The following is a 19,852-nucleotide window of genomic DNA, read 5'->3' on the forward strand; positions in this document are numbered from 1 at the left end:
CAATTCAGTTTAAATTGTCCTTTAAACCCACATTTTGTCTTCCATTTATATTATCAACAATTTGGTTAGTTTTATGGAGACTTTTTATTTGTAATTTGTAGATAAATTTAAATAACTTTAAGAATAATTACAAAATTGTTAAGCATTTTTAATTCATTAACTGCATACATTGCATTTATATAAAACTTTGAAATATAACACTGATAGATATGTAGCAAATTTATCAACAATGTAAAAACACATGCAGAAAAATATCCTAAAAATATATTGTTTATAAAATCAACAGAAAGAAATCTGGTTAAAATATAATAATTCTCATCACATAACAATGGACTGCATACTAAAACTCTAAATAAAGTACTTGTGTCCTTTATTTTCTGTATTCTTCTGATTTAATAAATATAACGATTTCTCAAAAACAAAGGATTTTAGTGTCTTACTCACTTTCCCTACTTTTTATAACAAAAAATTGCATTACACTCATATTGCTAAAAAAAAATTTCAGCCATATTTCTTGGCATGAAAAGTAAGTTTCAGCATTCATGGACACATTCCTTCAAAATAATTCAAATTGATATTAGTAAAATATTTTCAGGGGAACATTATGAAGAACTTTTTGGCAACCAAAGCTATAAAAGAATGTAAAAACTTAACAATAAGACAACCTTATTTTTGTTTTTAAAATGTTTCCAGGAGCAATTGTCTCTGAGGTGAAAAGTGAAAGACACAACATTTTTTGTTCTAAATAGATGAAAAATGCCAACACTTCCATTTGCTGCATTACTTAGTCAGAATAATATAAGCATTAAAACTCAATATTTTAAAAGATTATACTTAGTCGCTAGCATTAAATATTAGTGCTGGCGAATAGAAATTTTGCACCCTGCTTACAAGGGCAAATATAAATCACACAATTAAACGAAAGTATATTTCTACATGAAGCTCTGAAGTAGTTTTTTGAAGTAGTTCATTTATCTTGTCTTTTTGCAATATATTATTCTATCAGAAAGAATACAGATTTTATATTTAAAATGTTCAAAAAGCAAATACTACAGAGAAATTAGTTATTCTTCATCAGAACTGCTACTACTACTACTCCATCCACCCCAACCTTTCTTGTGCTTATGCTTGAAAATCTTTTTTGGCTTCAACACTTTTCCCATCTAAAAATAAAAATAAACTACTGTGAAGCATGAAATTTCAGGGAAGTCTTTTCTTTTAAAGCCTAAGTAAAATAGATAAATAGTAGTTTTTCTTAAAGAACTAATAAACCAATTTTACAAACAAAGTGAGAAAAATTTAATACAGGACTGCTATGATTTTGGAAAACTTCTAGTGGTAGCTAAGTTAAGGATTTAATGCGTGCTTCTTTGAATTATAAATTGAATTTAAAAATATTTTCCACACCAGTAAGTAGAATAAATTATTGAAAAGTTATGTGAAATGCCATTTTCTTCCAGCTCTCGCATGGTGAAACTTTTAAAATGTTGGCAAAATTACCAAAATTTCTGAAAGTTTTTAGTTTTAATTGTCTACCACTCCATTACATAATTTTCAAAAAGTTAAGTACTTTGCAGCTCTGATAATAACATAATGGATTTTGGAAAAGGATTTGAAAAGTTTGCGAAGAAGAGCAATCAATAAAATATGGAGAAATTTTTTGCACAAATGCTTGCTTTTTCAAAAAAAAAAAAAGAGCAAAAGAGTACTAATATCTTTAACAATAGTGAAAGTAGATTTTAAAATAGAGTATTATTGCACATACTAGGTTAAAAAGACAGCATATAGCCGTAATATAGCAAAAAATTCAAACTTCAGAGAAAATGGGTGAAATTATATTAAAATAAACCTTCTGCTTCAACAATCCAAATATTACAACTACCCAAAGTAGACTGATCCAAATTACTTCTGATAATCAAGGTCCCACTATAGTTTAACATGGTGTAAAAATATTATATCTCACAGAATTTTTGTCATTACTACATTAAATAATGAAAAGAAATAATAAAAAGGGAAAAGGAATTTAGAAACTTATTTCTTATCATGAAATCATCTTTTGACAAATGAGTTTGACGATTATGAAAAGACTAACTACACTGTAACAAAAAAGGCTTTCACTTACCATATAAGCTCCAGCTAAACCAGCAGCTCCTCCAGCTAAAGCACCACCCATAGGAATTGGACTACTACTTGAATGCTAGAAATAAAATAAAAAAATAATTATTTTAAAGCTAAATTAAATCGATGAAAGAACTAAATGAAAATTCAAGATTCCCACCAACAAAATTTCCAAATTTGTATTTGCAATATTATATATCATCTTGAAGGTTTCAATAACGTAAATATGAGTAAACGTAATATATTTTGATTCAATTCATAGAATGTGGAGAACGATGTTTAGAAACAGTATTAATACTAATTATGCAAAAAGAATTATGATCTCTTACATAATAAATGGAAGAAATATGATTGATTTTGTAAAATCAAGGCAATTCAAACATAATAAAATTTCATTCAAATACCATAGCTTTACATTTATATCAATTGATTAGTATGTTTACATTATTAAAGAAAAACTTCCCAATATTAAAAAAGCTCAAAAGCTGCTGAAACATCAAAACACTAACATTTTTAAAAATTGTTTATTAAATTCAACTTATTATAGAGAGAAACTTTTTGCATGAAAATGAATATACAATTTTTTTACTTCAAGTCTTTGAAAATGCTTTTTTTTAATTATTGTTATTAAAAAAAATCGAACTATAAAATCTAGTTCATATTTTAAAGGAGTATGAAAAGACACACTTTTTATTTTTAGTAACGACCTTCTAAAACAAAATAAAATGCTATTTTCAAATAGGTACAATAATAAATAATGTAATTTTAAGATAACTGCAAACAAAAATGAAGTACAATAATTTCTAAAATCAATTTTACTTTGTACTCACGCCATGCTTATTTCCACTAACTAAGGATCCAACACCACTTAGCAATCCTGCTGGTCCCATACCATGTCCACCAAACCCATGTTTATTCTTCTTCTTTTTATGCTTTCCACCCAATAAGGCAGAACCAGCAGCTCCAGCTAAGGCAGCTGCCCCAGCAGCAGTTAAAGGACCAAGTAAGCCGCCACCATCACTCTTTTTTTCTTGACCCTAAAAATCACATATTAAGTGAGTTAAAACGTAAACCACTCAAATGACTATACTACTGAATAGTAAATATTCATGAATCATAGAATAGATCATAGATGATCATAGTCAAAGAGCCATAGAATAAAGCATAGCAATAAATATTCAATCCTAAGTGTTAAAACACAGATGCCATTAATAAGTTTATAGTTTTGAATTGTAAATACATAATGATAGAATTGTAATGAAAAGTTTATACAAGAATCATGCACACACTTAGCTATTTTAACTTATCTATAGTGTCAGATTCTTTTGGGGGAAAAAATTAAAACATGAAGTTTTTAATAATTTATATCATTTATTTGATATTATTATGATATTCATATATAAATTGAAAAATATTTATAATAGAATATTAAAAAAGATTATTTTTTTAACGAATACAAGTTTAGTATTTTGGTGAATTACAACAATTAGATGGTTGTACCATGATAAAAAAAAAATTAAAAAAGTTTTTATGTTTCAATAAATTATAAATGATGTTATATGGCAAAACGTTAGTTTAGAGAAAAGGCAAAAAACAATGAGAACTTGTAAAAAGTTAAGGTACCTTTATAGTTAAAAATTTAAATACTAATTTAAAAAATCCTGAAAATTTGATCCATACAGCTGTTATGATGCAGATGGTTTTCAGAACTTTAAATGATCAAAGGTGGTTAAATTAGATCTCTTCCAACAAATTGAATTAAATTAATTTTATATTCCTAATATCATTGATAATACTCTATTTAGCAATATTTCTCCATAAAACATCACTGACATAAATAACTAAAAAAGGAAAAATAAGTTCAAAATAATTTGAAATAAGACTGCTTTTCCCAGCATTTAACAGAATATCTGAACATATCTTTAACAACAAATTTCTTGAGTCATCAGTTTTAAAAATTTCATATAATACTTAAAAACAAATACTAAATATGCATACTGGATAAACAACAGAAGTTCCTGGATATGGACCTGGTTGTGACGGATATGGGTTGGATGGATATCCCTGAGGATTTGACGGATAACCATGAGAGGGGTTTGATGGATATCCCTGAGGATTTGATGGATAACCATGAGAAGGACTTGATGGGTATCCCCCTTGAGATGAAGGATATCCTGAACTAGGATATGGATTACTACCAGGTGGCGGACCGTAAGGAGATGGCGAAACTCTGCCAGATGCTGGAGCATAAGGATTATATCCACCTTGAGAATCATATGCACTTGGATACAAACCACCAGAGTTTGGAGGAGCATAAGGACTAGTTGGTGAAGGTCCAAATGAAGGATTAGGGGGATATGGTAATGATGGTGAAGCATAAGGTGAAGATGGCCTACCAGCTGTTGGTGGCTGTAGGAAAAAAAATAGTATTAACAGAATGAATTTCATGCAATGTGTCAAAATTTATGTTTGAAAAATGTAAGACAACAAAAAAAAAGCAGACATAATATCTTAATTTTTAATCAAGAATACATGCTCTTCCAAGAACAATAAACCAGTTTTCTTTTTTTAATTTATGTCATTAAGTATCTCCATTCATAGAAAGGAGAATTCATAGAACACAAAACTACTGAGAGAAATGTTTCATTGGCTTTTAATATATTAATATGAAATGGGAAAACAAAAGTGTATTAAAGTAATATACCCATTCAATATAACTATTGTATTTAATATATCAATGAGTTTGAAAACCTGGGTTAATAAAGAATTTAACTTTTCTCTATTCGGAAATTGTGGTAACCAATTCAATCAGGCGATTGAAGATGTGAAAAAGTTCATTAAGATTTTAAGGTTTCCTTGCCAACAATGTGTTTTCTATTTTAGGAATGAAATTAGCTACTCTTTTAATAATAGTCTGTATTTCCATTTTTATAAAGTGTTATTTTAATTAATTTAGACATTTTTTAACATCTAAAGAGAAATGTGTAAGGTATTAAAATAATTTAAAATGAAAGCAGGTCCTATATTTAAGTACGAGGGCGTTTCGAAAAGTAAAGATAAAATGGATCGCATTCCTTAAAAAAACATTTATTTAGAAAACGTCAGTTACATCTTATTAACTCGATTATTTATTATTTTTCGACATAATCACCCCCGTTATCCAAACATTTGTTAAGTCGGTGCACAAGCTTTCGTATCCCACAGTCATAGAAGGTTGCCGCCTGTTGTCGGAACCATATTTCAACTTCATCTTTGATCTCATCATCGTCGTGGAATGATTTTCCAACAAGATGTGACTTCAGGTAAAGGAATAAATGGAAGTCGCTGGGCGCAAGGTCCGGGCTGTATGGCGGATGGTCCAATACTTGCCATTTGAATTGTTTGAGTAGTGCTTTGGTTACGAGGGCTGTGTGAGGCCGAGCGTTGTCATGAAGCAAGCGGACTCCATTTGTTAGCATTCCCCAGCGTTTGTTTTGAATTGCCCTTCTAAGACGTTTCAAAGTCTGGCAATATGCAGCAGCATTAATTGTCGTTCCGGGAGGCATAAATTCCAATAGAAGAATGCCTTGTCTGTCCCAAAAAACAGAGACCATGATTTTTTTCGTTGAAATCGAAGTTTTGAATTTCTTGGCTTTGGGTGAATTCGAATGGCGCCATTGCATTGATTGTTGCTTGGATTCAGGCGTATGGTGATAAACCCATGTCTCGTCACCTGTCACAATGTGATCAAGGAACTCATCACCTGCTTGTGCATAGCGCGTGAGGAAGTCGAGTGCAAAGCCCATCCTTTTCTTTTTGTGTTCTTCTGTTAACATTTTTGGGAACCCAGCGCGCACACAATTTCCTGTACCCTAACTTGACAGTCACAACTTCATAAAGAGTTGTCATTGAAACTTCCGGTATGATCTGACGCAATTCTTTCAATTTGAGACGTCTATTCGCACGAATTGCTTCCTCCGTTCTCTGAAGAAGGGCATCACAGATCACAGATGGCTGACCTGTTCTTTGTTCGTCATGAATATCGGTCCTACCTTCAGAGAAATGACGACACCACTTCGTTACATTTTGTCTATTCATAACGTTCCCATAAACAGAAACAATTTCTTTGTGAATATCCGCTGGTCTCTGACCTTTTGCATGGAGAAAACGTATGACGGAGCGCACTTCGCATTTGGCGGGATTCTGAATCACCGCAGTCATTTTAAACACGATTTACTCCAACCAGAATCAACGTTGAAATGCCGAACGACCGCGAGGAGAAAGCTAACGGTTCAAGGTTAAAACCTGTGTTGCCAACTTGCTCGCCAAAACTTTTCTTTTCCTCTGGCGTACGGTGTATCTTTACTTTTCGAAACACCCTCGTACTTAATCAAAAAGAGAGAAACAAATGAGCCATCTTTATTTAAAATTATTTTTAGTAAAAACAATAATTTTTCTACCTGTTTGCTCATGAATTCTACCTGCTTGCCTACGGATATCTCAGGTATTCTTAAATTTCATAGATATTACAAAAAATAAAAAATAGGGTTAATAAGCGTAAAAAAATATAAAAAGGAAATACAGTAGAGCGCCGATTATCCGAACCCTACGTCCAATTATCCGAACCATGTCCGAATTAACTTTTTTTTTTCAAAGTTTAGAATACTTATTAACTTTTTGACAATTATTCTAAATTTAGAAGAATAAATAATATCCACTACATCTGAAGACCATATTTAATTTACAACCCTTTTTAGCAGTTTTCTTATGGTAGCCAATACATACATGTATTGTTATTCAGTTAAACCTACATACCCTTTTAGCCCTCTTTAACTGAAAATTATCTTCAAAGAATGCGAGCTTCAATTTGACAGTCTACAATGGTTAAAATGAGGAAGGAGTTCATGAATAGATATGTGCTGATGTTCTACAATTGGGGGATGGGTACTTGTCACTTATGGTTAATGATTAGTGATTACAGTGCTTGGAATCTTAAATCTTGGAATAAAATTCTTAACAAAAAAATTAACGAAACTGAAGTTTCTGAACCAGTAGATCTTCCAGATGAAAAGATGCCAGGTAATACAGCAGAAGAAATAGACACTGAGCAGAAGAAATGTCGAGACACTGAAAACAACCCAGGATTTTAAATGATGATGAAATTGTCGCTAAAATTTTAAATGAAAATCAGAACTCCGCAGACGAAGAGGAAGAAGTAGGTGATCAAATTCAAGATAGTGGACCTTCTCATATAGAAGCATGCAATTCATTAGATATTGCAATGAATTGGCTGAAACGTCAAAATGATGTTGATCCAGTTCAGTTAATTTATTTATAAAGAATAAGGGATATGGCTGCTCAAAAAAGATCATCTTCTTTGAAACAAAAGTAACTGCTTTATTTCGTTTAAAATGGAAAATAAAGAAAAATGTGGTAAAATCAGTAATTGATAAAAAAATATATATATAAAGCTGAAATATGATAAAAATAATACAAAATGTTTAAAAAAAAAGTTTAATAAAAATAAATAAATATTTAAAAATTGAAAAAAAAACTTTTAAACACGCCAGAGCTATTTTAGATAGTACTGCCAGTCCTAAGCCTAGAAAAAGTGTGAAGGGAAGTTAGTGCATAAATAATAATCATTTAAACTAGATTTTAAACAACTTCCCAATTATCCGAACTTTTCATTATCCGAACCACGTTCAGTTCCGAGCAGTTCGCATAATCGGCACTCTACTGTAATAAAAAAAAAAGGAGGGAAAATTTTACGTGTATTATCACATAAACTGCAATAAGAAGAAATAAAAGACACATAAAAATATTTTGTTAAGACTTTCCATTAAATTCAAACTTTCATTTACACAGAAAACATCTAAGATAATACTTACTCCATAATTTGGTGGTCCACTAGGGTCAATAACAAAACCTAAAGGCTTACCAACACTTTCTACAGGTCTCTAGAATAAATAATTAGAAATAAGGTAAGAAATACAGAAACTTCAATTAAATATATATATTATATAATATACTGTATACATTTAATTATTAATACATTAATAATAATTTTTAATGATAATTATATTATTCGATATAATGTATTATAATGCAGTTTTTGAGAAAAGTAATTTTTTCTCATTTTTTTTTTTGGAGAAGACGAAGGGAAAATTGAATAGTCCTTAATCATTTTAGTTAACTGAGCAGTTTTAATTGGTGCCTGGATAAACGGCACATTATAATTAAAAATCAAACGCTTAAAAGAAATAAAAACTAACACTTTAATAATTTTTTATGTTCCCAAAATTTCAGATCTGTAAACAAAATTAAATAAACAAAATTGATGAAAAAAATCAAATATAAACAATAAGAAACAGTGTAAATAATAAAGGGAGAAAACAATTGCAAAAGTAATGAAATTCAAAGATGGTTTCATGAGTTATCTTGTTTGTACTGACTTGTTGGGTTTAATTAAAACACTCTGAGGGACTCCCATGAGTAGTACAGACAGTATTTAAGTGAAACCGTCATTAAATACAAAAAGGATATAAGTTGATTTCATTTTATATAAAAATATCTTTAAAAAATCTTTTCCTACATGTAAATTAAAAAAGACAAAGTCAAAAATTTGAGTCTATCTAAAAAAAATCTCAAAATTAGAGCAAAGAGTGAAGGAAAAAAAAACATACATTTATAATCCCAACAAAGTTAACTTAAAAAAAGGTTAGTTTTTAAATTAGATTATGGAATGCTAAAATATATCAAATTTTTTTTTCTTTTTTTTTTTATATTGAGGGGTGATTGTGAGCCCAAGTCAAAATTCTGGAAAATTTCCTGAGTTTAAAAAAAACAACAAAAAAAAACAGTTTAAATTGAAAAATTAGAAAAAAAATTTAAACAAGGTTTTTCTCCTCTTTCTCAATATTTCTTAGTTTACTTAAAATATATTTAAAATTTTACACATACCTATACCATTTACACATATCTATGATGACCTGGAGAAGTAATTCAAATTTACAAACATGTCTTTCTTTTCTGAGTTTATGATTATAACAACTATTTACTGATAAAAAATTAATATTAATCATGAATATAAGCTTATAAAGTATCTCTCTGGCTCCCCCTTACAAACAAATAAAATAAACTGTGTTTTTAAGTTCCACCTTTGAAAATTTGATTTCCGGAAACTTCCGGATCACTGTTAAACAAAAATGAGGAAATCCGGATTTTTTTCTGGAACACAATCAGCCCTGTGTATTGATGTGAACCAGGTAGAAACACACTTGAAAGTTGAAAATGGACAAATAAATATTTTCAGATTCAACTGAACTTACAAAATCCTCATTATTCAATGTAAGATAGCTAAAGCATTACAGTAAATGTTTAAAGTTTTGAGCCATTCTGTTAAATACTTAAAAAATATATTGAAGATTGATTAAAAGTCACATCTGATAGTCCAATGTGATAGATTTAAGAATTTAATGTGCTTGTGTTCCAGATTAATATTCGTCAGCACTGTGTACAAACTATTTAAACAGAATTGTACAGAGCTTATTTTAAAAAATGTTGAGCAAAAGTTTATTTTTAAAAAAATGTTAAATGTAATTTTAAATTTTAAAAAAGCCATTATTGCATGCTATTTATGTATGGGAAAATAAATTTGTGATTTTTGTCTGAAAGGAACTCTAATTTCAAAGAGTAATTCATTTAACAAATAGAAATAACTAGGTTTAAAAAATTGCTAAGAATTGAATATTATTATCTATGATACTGCATTGATGTAAACCAGGTAGAAAGAATAGATTTATAATCATAAAGAATAGATTTATTATCTATTTGCTTGCTCTGTAATTAAAAAATATGCATCTAAACAAAAAAAATTCATAAACTATAGACATGCTTGTCAAATACATAACTTCTTTTAATTATATAACACAATATCAACTTACTGATGCCATAGTTTGTCTTGCTAAACCTTCAAAGATTATAGAACTAATTGTTACATCTCCATTTATCCCAATATGGGAAATTTTCTCTAAAGGAAGTCGATAGTTAAATTCAGTAAAATGTTGCCCATTTACTGCAATCTGAAATCAAGAAAAGAATTATTTTGCAAAAAACTATAGAAAAGCATTTTGTAGAGATAAACAAATCGGAAGATCATAAACAAGTACTAATGATAAACATGAAATATATAACATTAACATAAATAACGAATTATATGCTTTATGCACAAAAATATCTAATTTTAAATGCTGATTTTAATAGCAACTTCACATAATCTCAAAGTTTTAATTTTTTATTCATAAATATAGGTTTGTAAACATTTCAAAATTTTTTAGCTGAGACAAAATATGTTTTATAATGTTAGACAGTGAATAAAGAAATTATTCACTGTCTAACATAATTTACACTGTCACATAAAATGTAAGATGTACAATTTTGCATCATTTTAAGTAATGTAATTTTACATAACAAAATGCAAAAAATAACCATTCAAAAAATAACTTTTAGCAAATATTTATTATTTTCTATTATTTTATTTATATATTATATTATTTATATATTATATATTTTTATTTTTTATTATTTTATTTGGTCAAAAAATTTTAAACTGTAAGGTATGAAATTTTTTACGTAGCCTCAAAGAATATAATTTTACATCACGAAATAAAAAATGTAAGCGAAATTGGCCAAATAATTCCTAAGATATCAAATTTTAAATATTCGACTTTTTTGAAATTCATGTTCTCAGGGACTTTTCAATCGATTTTGCTAAAATTTTGTATTATCTGTAAAAATATGTTCTTTAAAATGATGCAAAAATATTTATACCTTACAATTCAAATTTTTATCGACCATTATTAAATAAAATAATATAACATAATTAATATTCACTGGAAGTTATTTTTTGCATGATAAAATTTTTTTTATTTGCTTAAAAAGCTCTCGAGATACAGCAAAATAAGAAAAAAGTAAAATTAACATTAAGGGTTCCAAACTTTGATGCACTCTCCTGACCAAGCTATGGGAACCCTATTTTGAGAGTCAGAAATCCGAATCTGTCGAAAAAATTTATGTTTATTGGGAGAAAGTGTTATTCATCGATCCATCTTTTTATGACGCCAACAGAATTGGCATTCCGCACTAAGAAAATAACAGACTAAAATTTAAATGTTTGCAAAAAATTATGCACCTTTGATAAGAATTTTGAATTCATTGGGGGTAACCTTTAAGAATGACCAACTTCCATCAATGACCATTTTACTTAGGAACGAAAAGTTGTCAAATTTTTTCCCCAAATCCCAAGAGGTTTCACTATACCTCACATTTTACAAGTCAAGAACTGCTGAGAATTCTTTATTCAAATGTCAGCTTCTAAATTGGCATTCATTGGGGGTAACCTTTAAGAATGACCAACTTCCATCAATGACCATTTTACTTAGGAACGAAAAGTTGTCAAATTTTTTCCCCAAACCACAAGAGGTTTCACTATACCTCACATTTTACAAGTCAAGAACTGCTGAGAATTCTTTATTCAAATGTCAGCTTCTAAATTCGTGAAGTTCAAATTTAAATGAAAAACAAATTCCCAGATTTTAGACAATTTGTAAATGAAAAATACTTTTTTGGTTTCATGTGATTTACCCCCAACAATTTAATTAATTTAATTTAACTTTTTATGTTCAATTTTCATAAAACAAATTGTTTGTTGATAGGTCATGATGTACTAAGTATTTGATGTAAAAAAATTTATAATTTTAAATTTAACTAACATTTAATGAGAGTTTTTCTGAGAAATTTAAATTCATTTTTTATGTCTGACACCATGGAATTGCTCAAATATGTTTGCTCATAAAACAAAACAAAGAATAATATAGAAAGATGAAAAACATTTTCAATTTGCATAAATTACATGCTGACGTCATAAAAGCACTATTCACAAGATTCTGTTTTAAATTAAAATACAGCAAAATCCAACAATAGGGTATATGTGCACCCTTCTTTTTCAAACAGAGTGTGATCATGCTTGTTCCAAGGTGGTCTACCACTTCAGAATTCAGTAATCGCCGTTTTACTTCTAGAGCAGTTTCCAAATCTGTGAGAGTTGCTGGAGGGGGAAAAATGAGTACACACAGCTCAACCGAGCGCATTTCAAAGATTTTCAATTAAATTAAGATACACATACGCACAATCAACCTCACTCTCCAAATAGTCATTGACAATGGCAGCTCTAAGAGGAAAAATGAAAGTAAAACCAATTGGTGTAACATACAGTTTCTTAATAGGGTCTAGGACTTCATCCCAATACTGTACAGCCATCATCCAACACTGTACAGCCAGAACCCCGTCAAGAGTTCTGCAGGTTGATGCAGTTATTGCAATACCTGCCCAGACCATCATGCTTTCTTCACAGAAAGCATGATGTTTTATTGTAACAGTATGGCAAACATGTTACCAATGTCGATATCATGTCCCAATGGCCACTATAATCATAAAAATCACACATAGGGAGGTAAATTTTTGACTCTGTTGGGCTATAACAGCAATATATTGATCATAACCCTTGGACGACCAGCTACAGGTCATCGGATAACTATTTGGCTGGTTTGGAGTTGATTCCATAATTGTGAAATAGCAGAGTGATAGACTCAGAAGAAAAGAGTAACATCTGAGATACTGTTTTGCTTCAATGCTTCCTACATTGCACCAATGTTCATAATCTTCCATTTGTTTACTGTAAGACGTAGAAACAAGCTTAGCTTGAAAAAAAATTTAAAGTATATTCTAAACACCTTATATCCAAACTTAAATGCAATTTCTGAAAAACCTAAAAAAGCCAGCTTCTTTTTCTGTTGCTTGATTTGCGTATTTGTTGACATGAAACCATGATAGGTTGAAATCTAACAAATTTGCTTACTTTCTTCCACCTCTGCAACATTTTACAGTTTCTTCATTTCATATTAGCTTCCAGAAATAAGCATCTTTCTCTCTGAATTCAACTTTTGGAAGTGAGTGTAGGATAGTCTGCATTCATAAAAATTTACATACCATAGATTGCACAAAAATTTATAATAAAATTTCTTTTTCTTTACACATCTAATAAAAATCCCTGTAAGACAACACACACTCATAAAATTTTTAAGTTCATATATTTCTCATAAGCTTCATAAACTTTTTTATCAATAAATCGTAAATGATTATTCTTTTTTATATCACAAATTGTTTATCTGCCTAAGAAATATTATCTGTGGAGGCAGCTTACACATCTATCTAAACTGTTCAAATATGCCAATCTCAATATGTAAAGTGAAAATAAAATCAAACAAAGAATATAAAAATTTAATTCGGCATATAATTGCATAAAGTTTTTATAACTTGTCAAATTTTATACAAGTAAAAAAAAAGAGAGAGATTAAAATATATAACTTACTTTAAAATGATCAGGCTCTACTAATATAAAAATTTCAAAACTTTGACAACTACTAAAAGGAAAAGGCGGTCCGTGACTTTCTTCAGGACCCCAATTTTGATTTTCTAAACTGTTCCGAACAACTCGTGGAGGAGAAGAGAAAACTGGGCTTAAATGCAGAGCAATATCATTCCTTTGAATCCCATTGGAACCATTTTGAAGATTAATAGAAAAACTAAAATTGAGGAAGAAATTTTCAACTAATTTTATTTATTCTAAATACCTAATATGTAGACAGAGGATTATAAGCACTAAAAAACGGACAAAATATGCATGCAAATATGCACTAAAAAACTTGAATATATGTTCTTAAAACTAGAAATATGCATTTAAAGTAGAAATTAAAAGTTCAACTTATTTAAATATTACTACTTACTTTTTCCAACAAACACAGCTAAAACATTTTTTTGTTAAAAGGAAGAAAATCAAAATATTTCTTACTTGAATCTACACATTTCTGAAGAAAAAGCCTAAAACTGAATTTTGATAAATGAGAGAAGAAAAATCATCGCATTTTCCGGAAAGATTTTATTAAACTGAATAATTTTTGTTGCAATACACAACTAAGTGTTTTTCCAAATTTTCAAGGGTGAATTGATGTCGCCGGTCATCAAAGATCATTTTGAAAGCAGAAAATGACCTCTCCACGTCAACCAATGTTATTGGACAAAACTTGTACAATTTCGTACTCATTGGTTTTACTTTCTCTGGAAGATCAGTTCCGTTTCCATTAAGAAAATCATTTATCTTCTTCACTGCTGCAAAACCCGAATTTTTGTTTTGAACAAAACACCATTTTTCTTTTACTTTCCTCCCAACCGAGTCTGGAAGAGCATTGATGCACTGTTGAATTTTTGCAATTTCGGATATGGCCTCAGCCAGGGGAAGACCTCGTGTTTCGAGATTTGTTATTGCTCCACTTAAGAAAGAAAAGTGTGTGTCAATTATGGCCAAGTCCTTCCGCAAAGAGATATCCTGTAGTAATTATTTTGTGACATAAACTGAAGAAGCACAGGAACTGTCAATTGCATCTACAACTGACTTTATTGCATCAAAATTATTAGCGTAAAAACGAGCAGCTTCAATCCATGTACCCCACCTAGTTATCACAGGCTGTGGAGGTAAGGGCAAATCAGGATACATTTCTTTATACAATTTTATGCGCACAGGTGCCTTGAGAAAAACTTTGATACTAGAAATTAAATCATTCACAGAGGAGAATACTTCTCGAACAGTCTCAGTCAGTCTGTGAACAGCATGAGCCAAACATGTAATATGAAGCATTCTGGGATAAAAAATTTCCAGTGCTGCTGCAGATTTGACCATATACGGAACGGCATCACTGACAAAAATCAAAACATCTTCAGAACCATCTCTATCAGGCCATAATAATCTGATATAATCATTGACAAACCTTGCTATGGTTGAATGATTGACTTTTTCAAGGGCTTTGCTTGCTAGAAGATGTGGTCAAGTAGGAATATTATCCATTTTTCCACAAATAAAATGAGCAATATAGCGACCGCACTTATCTGTCGTCTCATCGACTTCAATCCATATAGGGCCATCTCCAATATCTCGTCGAATATCAGTCAGTACTTCGTATATATCGGTTGAATGTAGTTCTTTCTTAAAGTCGATTCATCGGGAATGATCTGATTGGTACAATATTTTTTTAAAAACTGTCTTAAGTTTGGATTATTCAACTTTTTTTAAAGGAATATTGCTGCTTACTAAAGCTTTGCATAAATCACTAGAAAAATCACTTTCCTTTTTAGCTGCTTGAACAGGAATAGTTAATAAACTTTGAACAAATCCTTTTGTATTCTGCTTTTTCTTCGCGGAGTGAGCATTAGTCTTTATATGTTGATCGATTTGGTACTTTTTTTTCACAGGAAATGTGTTTTTGACAAATCACACAAAATACTATTTCCCCATCGGCCGTAAAGTCCTTCCCATAGTCCGAAATCCATGTCTTCATTAAATTTGATTTAGTCGACTTAATTTTTGGCATATTATAAAATTCAGCAGTCAAAAATCACGTTCGAAGCTTCACTAACTACGTATTCAACTGATGGATGTCGAAACTATCTATCGGATGGACTATCAAAATATGTTAGAATAGCAGCTCTCTCCGAAAATGTATTCACTCCACCTTTTAACTAATCAATCACAGGAAAGGGAGGTCATTTTCAACCTACCACAGAAGCCTTATTTTTCCTACACAGATTGACAATTATTTATTCCAGGAAAAGACATCCCTTCATAGAATATCTGACCATCCCTTTCTGAGGTTTCTATGACGACTGTCTGTTTGGGTGGGTCCTTTGTAAACCCCTTCCCGACACACACCTCATTTCTACATCTTTTTCATGTGATTGCAATCACCCCCAGCAACATCAATCCAGCTGACCCTTTCAGGTGATAAAGAATGACAAAACAAAATTTAAAGCATTCCTTATGCTAACATAAAAAGAATAGTGATATGGTTTTAGGAGGGAAAAGCCATAAAATGCTGAAAATATGCATTTATAAGAGCAAATATACCTTTTTATGCATTTATATGCACAAATGACAAAAAGTGCTAAAATATGCAATTGCATATGCACGTATGCAATTGCATATTATCTGCTGTCTACTAATAAGTATTAAAAAACTAAAGAAAATAAACAAACACTGCTAATAGTCATACCTACCTATAACAAAGAAACACTCTATGTGGTAAATTTGCTAGTGAATTTTTTCATTGCATAAAAATTATAAGGAAAAATCTGTTATCCACAGGATTAATTGAAGTTAAGTTTATAAATTCTTTATTTGTTGCCTAACAATATTAAGAAGTTTAATAAAATGAGTAAGTGTTAAAAATGGCTTGAACAAATTTAAATGTCTTACCAAAGCTGCCAACTTTTATGGTCATAAGAAAATCATTTTTAAATTGGTAGAATAATAGTAATTAAAGCATGAAATTTTTTTTTAAAAACTAAGCTATTTTACTATAGCAGATAGGTATAACTTGTTAACTTATCAATCTAAACATACATATTTAAATTATTGATTTGTTGTGGAAGGTAAAAAAAATTGCTTCACTTCAAAAATCAAGATTTATTGATTATCCCATCAACCATATAAAAAAAATCAGAATCGTTTAGGCGCTAATATTGGATTACCATAGGTTACAATGCCTATACTGTGAAAGCCTAACCTACTCTTTAATTTTAAAATAAACTTGCATTGAAGTGAGTGTCTTTGTTGAAAAAAGTTATTTATATTTGGCATATATTTATATCAGAAAAGATGATGCAGTGGCATATTTTCAAAATAATGGAATCATTGCATCAAAATGAATTTTGCTCAAAATTGATTCATGACAGTAGGAAAATGAGTTTTTCTTTTGAAATTTTTTCATTATTTAGAAGCATTTATATTTAGAAATAGTTCCAGTTTTATAAATTATAAATTTTCCAAGTTCCAGTATTATAAATTTAGAAATAGTTCCAGTTTAAATATTTGTCTTAAATTATGTTTGTATTTTGCCTGTTTCTTTATAATCGATTACTATGTGAAAGTGAATTTGGCTCGGTGTTGACAAAAATACAGATCAGAATAAACAGTTCGTAGAATGATATATAACTACCCATAATGTTGCTAATTCCTCATAAATTTTCCCCTCAAACTGCACATGTTGGCAGCTGTGTAGTTCTAAAAGTTGAATGATTTGTATTTGCATAACTGTTTTATGAATGAGAAGCTTAAGCGTGCTTAATTTGGTTATCAGACATTAGCTTAATTCCAATATTTTTCAGTTAAAGCATATTTTTAAAAAAATTAATGCAAAATAGGCAATTTGTGAACATACATTGCTAAAATTATACCTCTCATGCTAATAAATTTTGTTCACCTCTATATCACAATACATTTTTTTTTTTCTTTCTTTGCGCTTAAATTTTTACTTTTACATATAATACAACTGAATTCGTAATTTAGGCAAAAGTAAAAGCAAGTTGTTGCAACATTTGCACTAAAAGCTTTATAGATTTATTATTATTTTTATAGATTTTTAATGCTTAGAATTGTTTTCTTAAATCTTGGACCTAGCTATAGAAATTAAATATATGAGATATTCTTGCATACATGAAAACAAAAAGGTCTATTTAAAACGAAAAAAAAAGAGTAGCTTTTTTAAACTTTGCAATTTGATTGAATTTAACATAAGATTCATCTTTAAAATGACAATGTCATTCTCTTTGAAACCTAAAAGAGTTAATTTAATTAAATCATCAAGATTATTGTATCTTTAATTCGAATAGCATCTTTCTTATTTATATGAATTTTGAAAATTTTTAGGACAATGTTCTCACATGTGCTTCCATTATAGTTTGTCAAAAAAAAAATAATAATAATAATAAATAAAACAAAATAAAATACATAAAAAAACTATTTGCAATATTCAAAACAAGTAACCTTACAGTAACAAACATTAATTCAACCAACAGTTTCTATTTTCAAAAAAGTTTTGACTTAATAACTTATTATTTATAAAACAACTTTTTAAAAAATTAGTTAGTAAATTCTTAAATTAATTAAAAACTAATACAACATACCATGATGCACCACTTGGAACTGTTCCAGAAATTTTGATTAAGTTTCCACTTTGGAGGGAGCCTGGTAATGGACCAATAAAGGGTATGGACTATAAAAGTAAAAAATGTTTACATCAAGACAATATACTGAAATATCTGATAATTTTCAATTAACTTAGAAATTATAATTGCTCATAATATCTGTGATATTATGATGTTTGATAACTACATTTATTGATTTGTTATACTACAATAATTAAACAAAATTACTACAATAACAATAATAAAGATAAGGGATATTTCCATAGCCTGATCTGTTGTGCCAATAGGGTTTTAAACTTGCAATTTAAAAAAAAAAAAAATTGAGATTTCTGGGTGTTGGCTGTAAGGGGAGACTTCCATATCGTGATCTGTGGCAGAATAACCGCCAAGTCTTAGTAACTTCCGGGCAGTGGCCCGTGAGAAACTAGAAAAAACATCACAGAAAGGGATCAACTCGAAAGGTATAACTCATAGCCACCCCTGGGCAAACATCTACATGTTTTTTTTTTAAGAAAAGTGCAAGTTTAAAATCTATTTGGCATATTGGCGATTGAAGTTGGCGAGACAGATCACGATACAGAAATATCCCCGGCTATGAATTATACCCATCAAGTTGGACCCATTCCCATCAGTTTCAGGGATATTTCCTTATCGTGATCTGTCGCGCCAACTACAATCGCCAAGGTGCCAAATAGATTTTAAACTTACAAATTTAAGAAAAAAAACATTTTGATGTTTGCTCGGGGGTGGCTACGAGTTATACCTTTCGAGTTGGTCCCTTTCTGTGCTGTTTTTTTTTAGTTTCTCGCGGACCACTGCCCGGAAGATTTCAAGACTTAACGATTATTCTGCCACAGATCACGATACGGAAATCTCCCCTCAGTTTCCACGTGCCTAGAAGTTGAGAAGACTTGGCCATTATTTAGATAATTATAGACTTGGCGATATAAGTTTAAAAAGTTTCATCTCGACTTTCAGACAAAAATTTAAATTTTGAATTGCTTACCTGGACACACCTCATTCGCTACTCATTACAAGCGTCTAAAAAAGGTTGATATGCAAAAAAAAAATTACGAGTGATAATTTCGGACGTTCATTGTGGCATTTTAATTATATTGTTCATCACATAGAAATTAATATTTCAGTTGTAAAACTATTTATTCTTTATGCTTATTTAAATGTCTCTTGTTAAATAAAGCATTTTATAATATTGTAATATTTTTGTAACAGAAGGTAAACTTCAAGTAAAAATATTAACAAAAAAAGCACACATTTTTAAACCTAGTCTAAACAACTGTTTATATGAATATTTGGATTTGGAATTAATTTTTTCAAAAAAGCAGCAAAATATAAACAACTTATTAATAAAACTAAACTATAATTTTTAACAAAAACAAATTCCTATTAGTTTATTTTTCTAAATAATGCTTGAAATATTTCCTTACTGGGTTATATATGTTTGAATCCATATTTGATTTGACATGTATTACGTCACTTTGTTTATATTTGAGCTGTAAAACACGGTTAAAGAGGATTTCGCGTAAAACAAATATGAAAACTTAATACTTACTTGGATTATTTAATAAGGTAATATTAATCATGCAATGCCTGGCATAAATAAAAAATTACATGACCTTTTTAGGAAAATTCCAAAATGCGT

At 29.7% G+C, this 19,852-nt stretch overlaps 1 protein-coding gene across 2 annotated transcripts; it reads right to left on the reverse strand.

Moving 5' to 3' along the window:
* Positions 1-127: 127 nt before the first annotated feature.
* LOC110283244 (uncharacterized) lies at positions 128-19,768 on the reverse strand. Of its 2 annotated transcripts, none has more exons than XM_043041620.3 (9): positions 19,638-19,768; positions 18,172-18,260; positions 13,529-13,742; positions 10,044-10,181; positions 7,989-8,057; positions 4,117-4,527; positions 2,949-3,155; positions 2,123-2,197; positions 128-1,163 (listed from the first exon to the last, which is right to left on the reverse strand). In XM_043041620.3, exons 1-9 carry the CDS (start codon positions 19,659-19,661, stop codon positions 1,065-1,067), a joined length of 1,326 nt encoding a protein of 441 aa, XP_042897554.2. In that variant the 5' UTR covers positions 19,662-19,768; the 3' UTR covers positions 128-1,064. The 2 variants fall into 2 exon arrangements, with proteins under 2 accessions (XP_042897554.2, XP_042897555.2); XM_043041621.3 differs by lacking the exon at positions 19,638-19,768 and adding an exon at positions 19,199-19,336.
* Positions 19,769-19,852: the final 84 nt, after the last annotated feature.

The sequence above is a fragment of the Parasteatoda tepidariorum genome, chromosome 7 (genome assembly GCF_982258835.1).
Source record: "Parasteatoda tepidariorum strain Cologne lab strain chromosome 7, Ptep-v5.0, whole genome shotgun sequence".
Taxonomy (NCBI): domain Eukaryota; kingdom Metazoa; phylum Arthropoda; class Arachnida; order Araneae; family Theridiidae; genus Parasteatoda; species Parasteatoda tepidariorum.

Coding starts and splice junctions, on each gene's coding strand:
- LOC110283244 (XM_043041620.3), bottom strand. CDS start 19,661: ATGGATTCAAACATATATAACCCA. Junction 3,156..4,116: donor GAACTTCTGTTGTTTATCCA/GTATGCATATTT, acceptor TGTGATTTTTAG/GGTCAAGAAAAAAAGAGTGA. Junction 2,198..2,948: donor TTAGTGGAAATAAGCATGGC/GTGAGTACAAAG, acceptor TTTTATTTCTAG/CATTCAAGTAGTAGTCCAAT.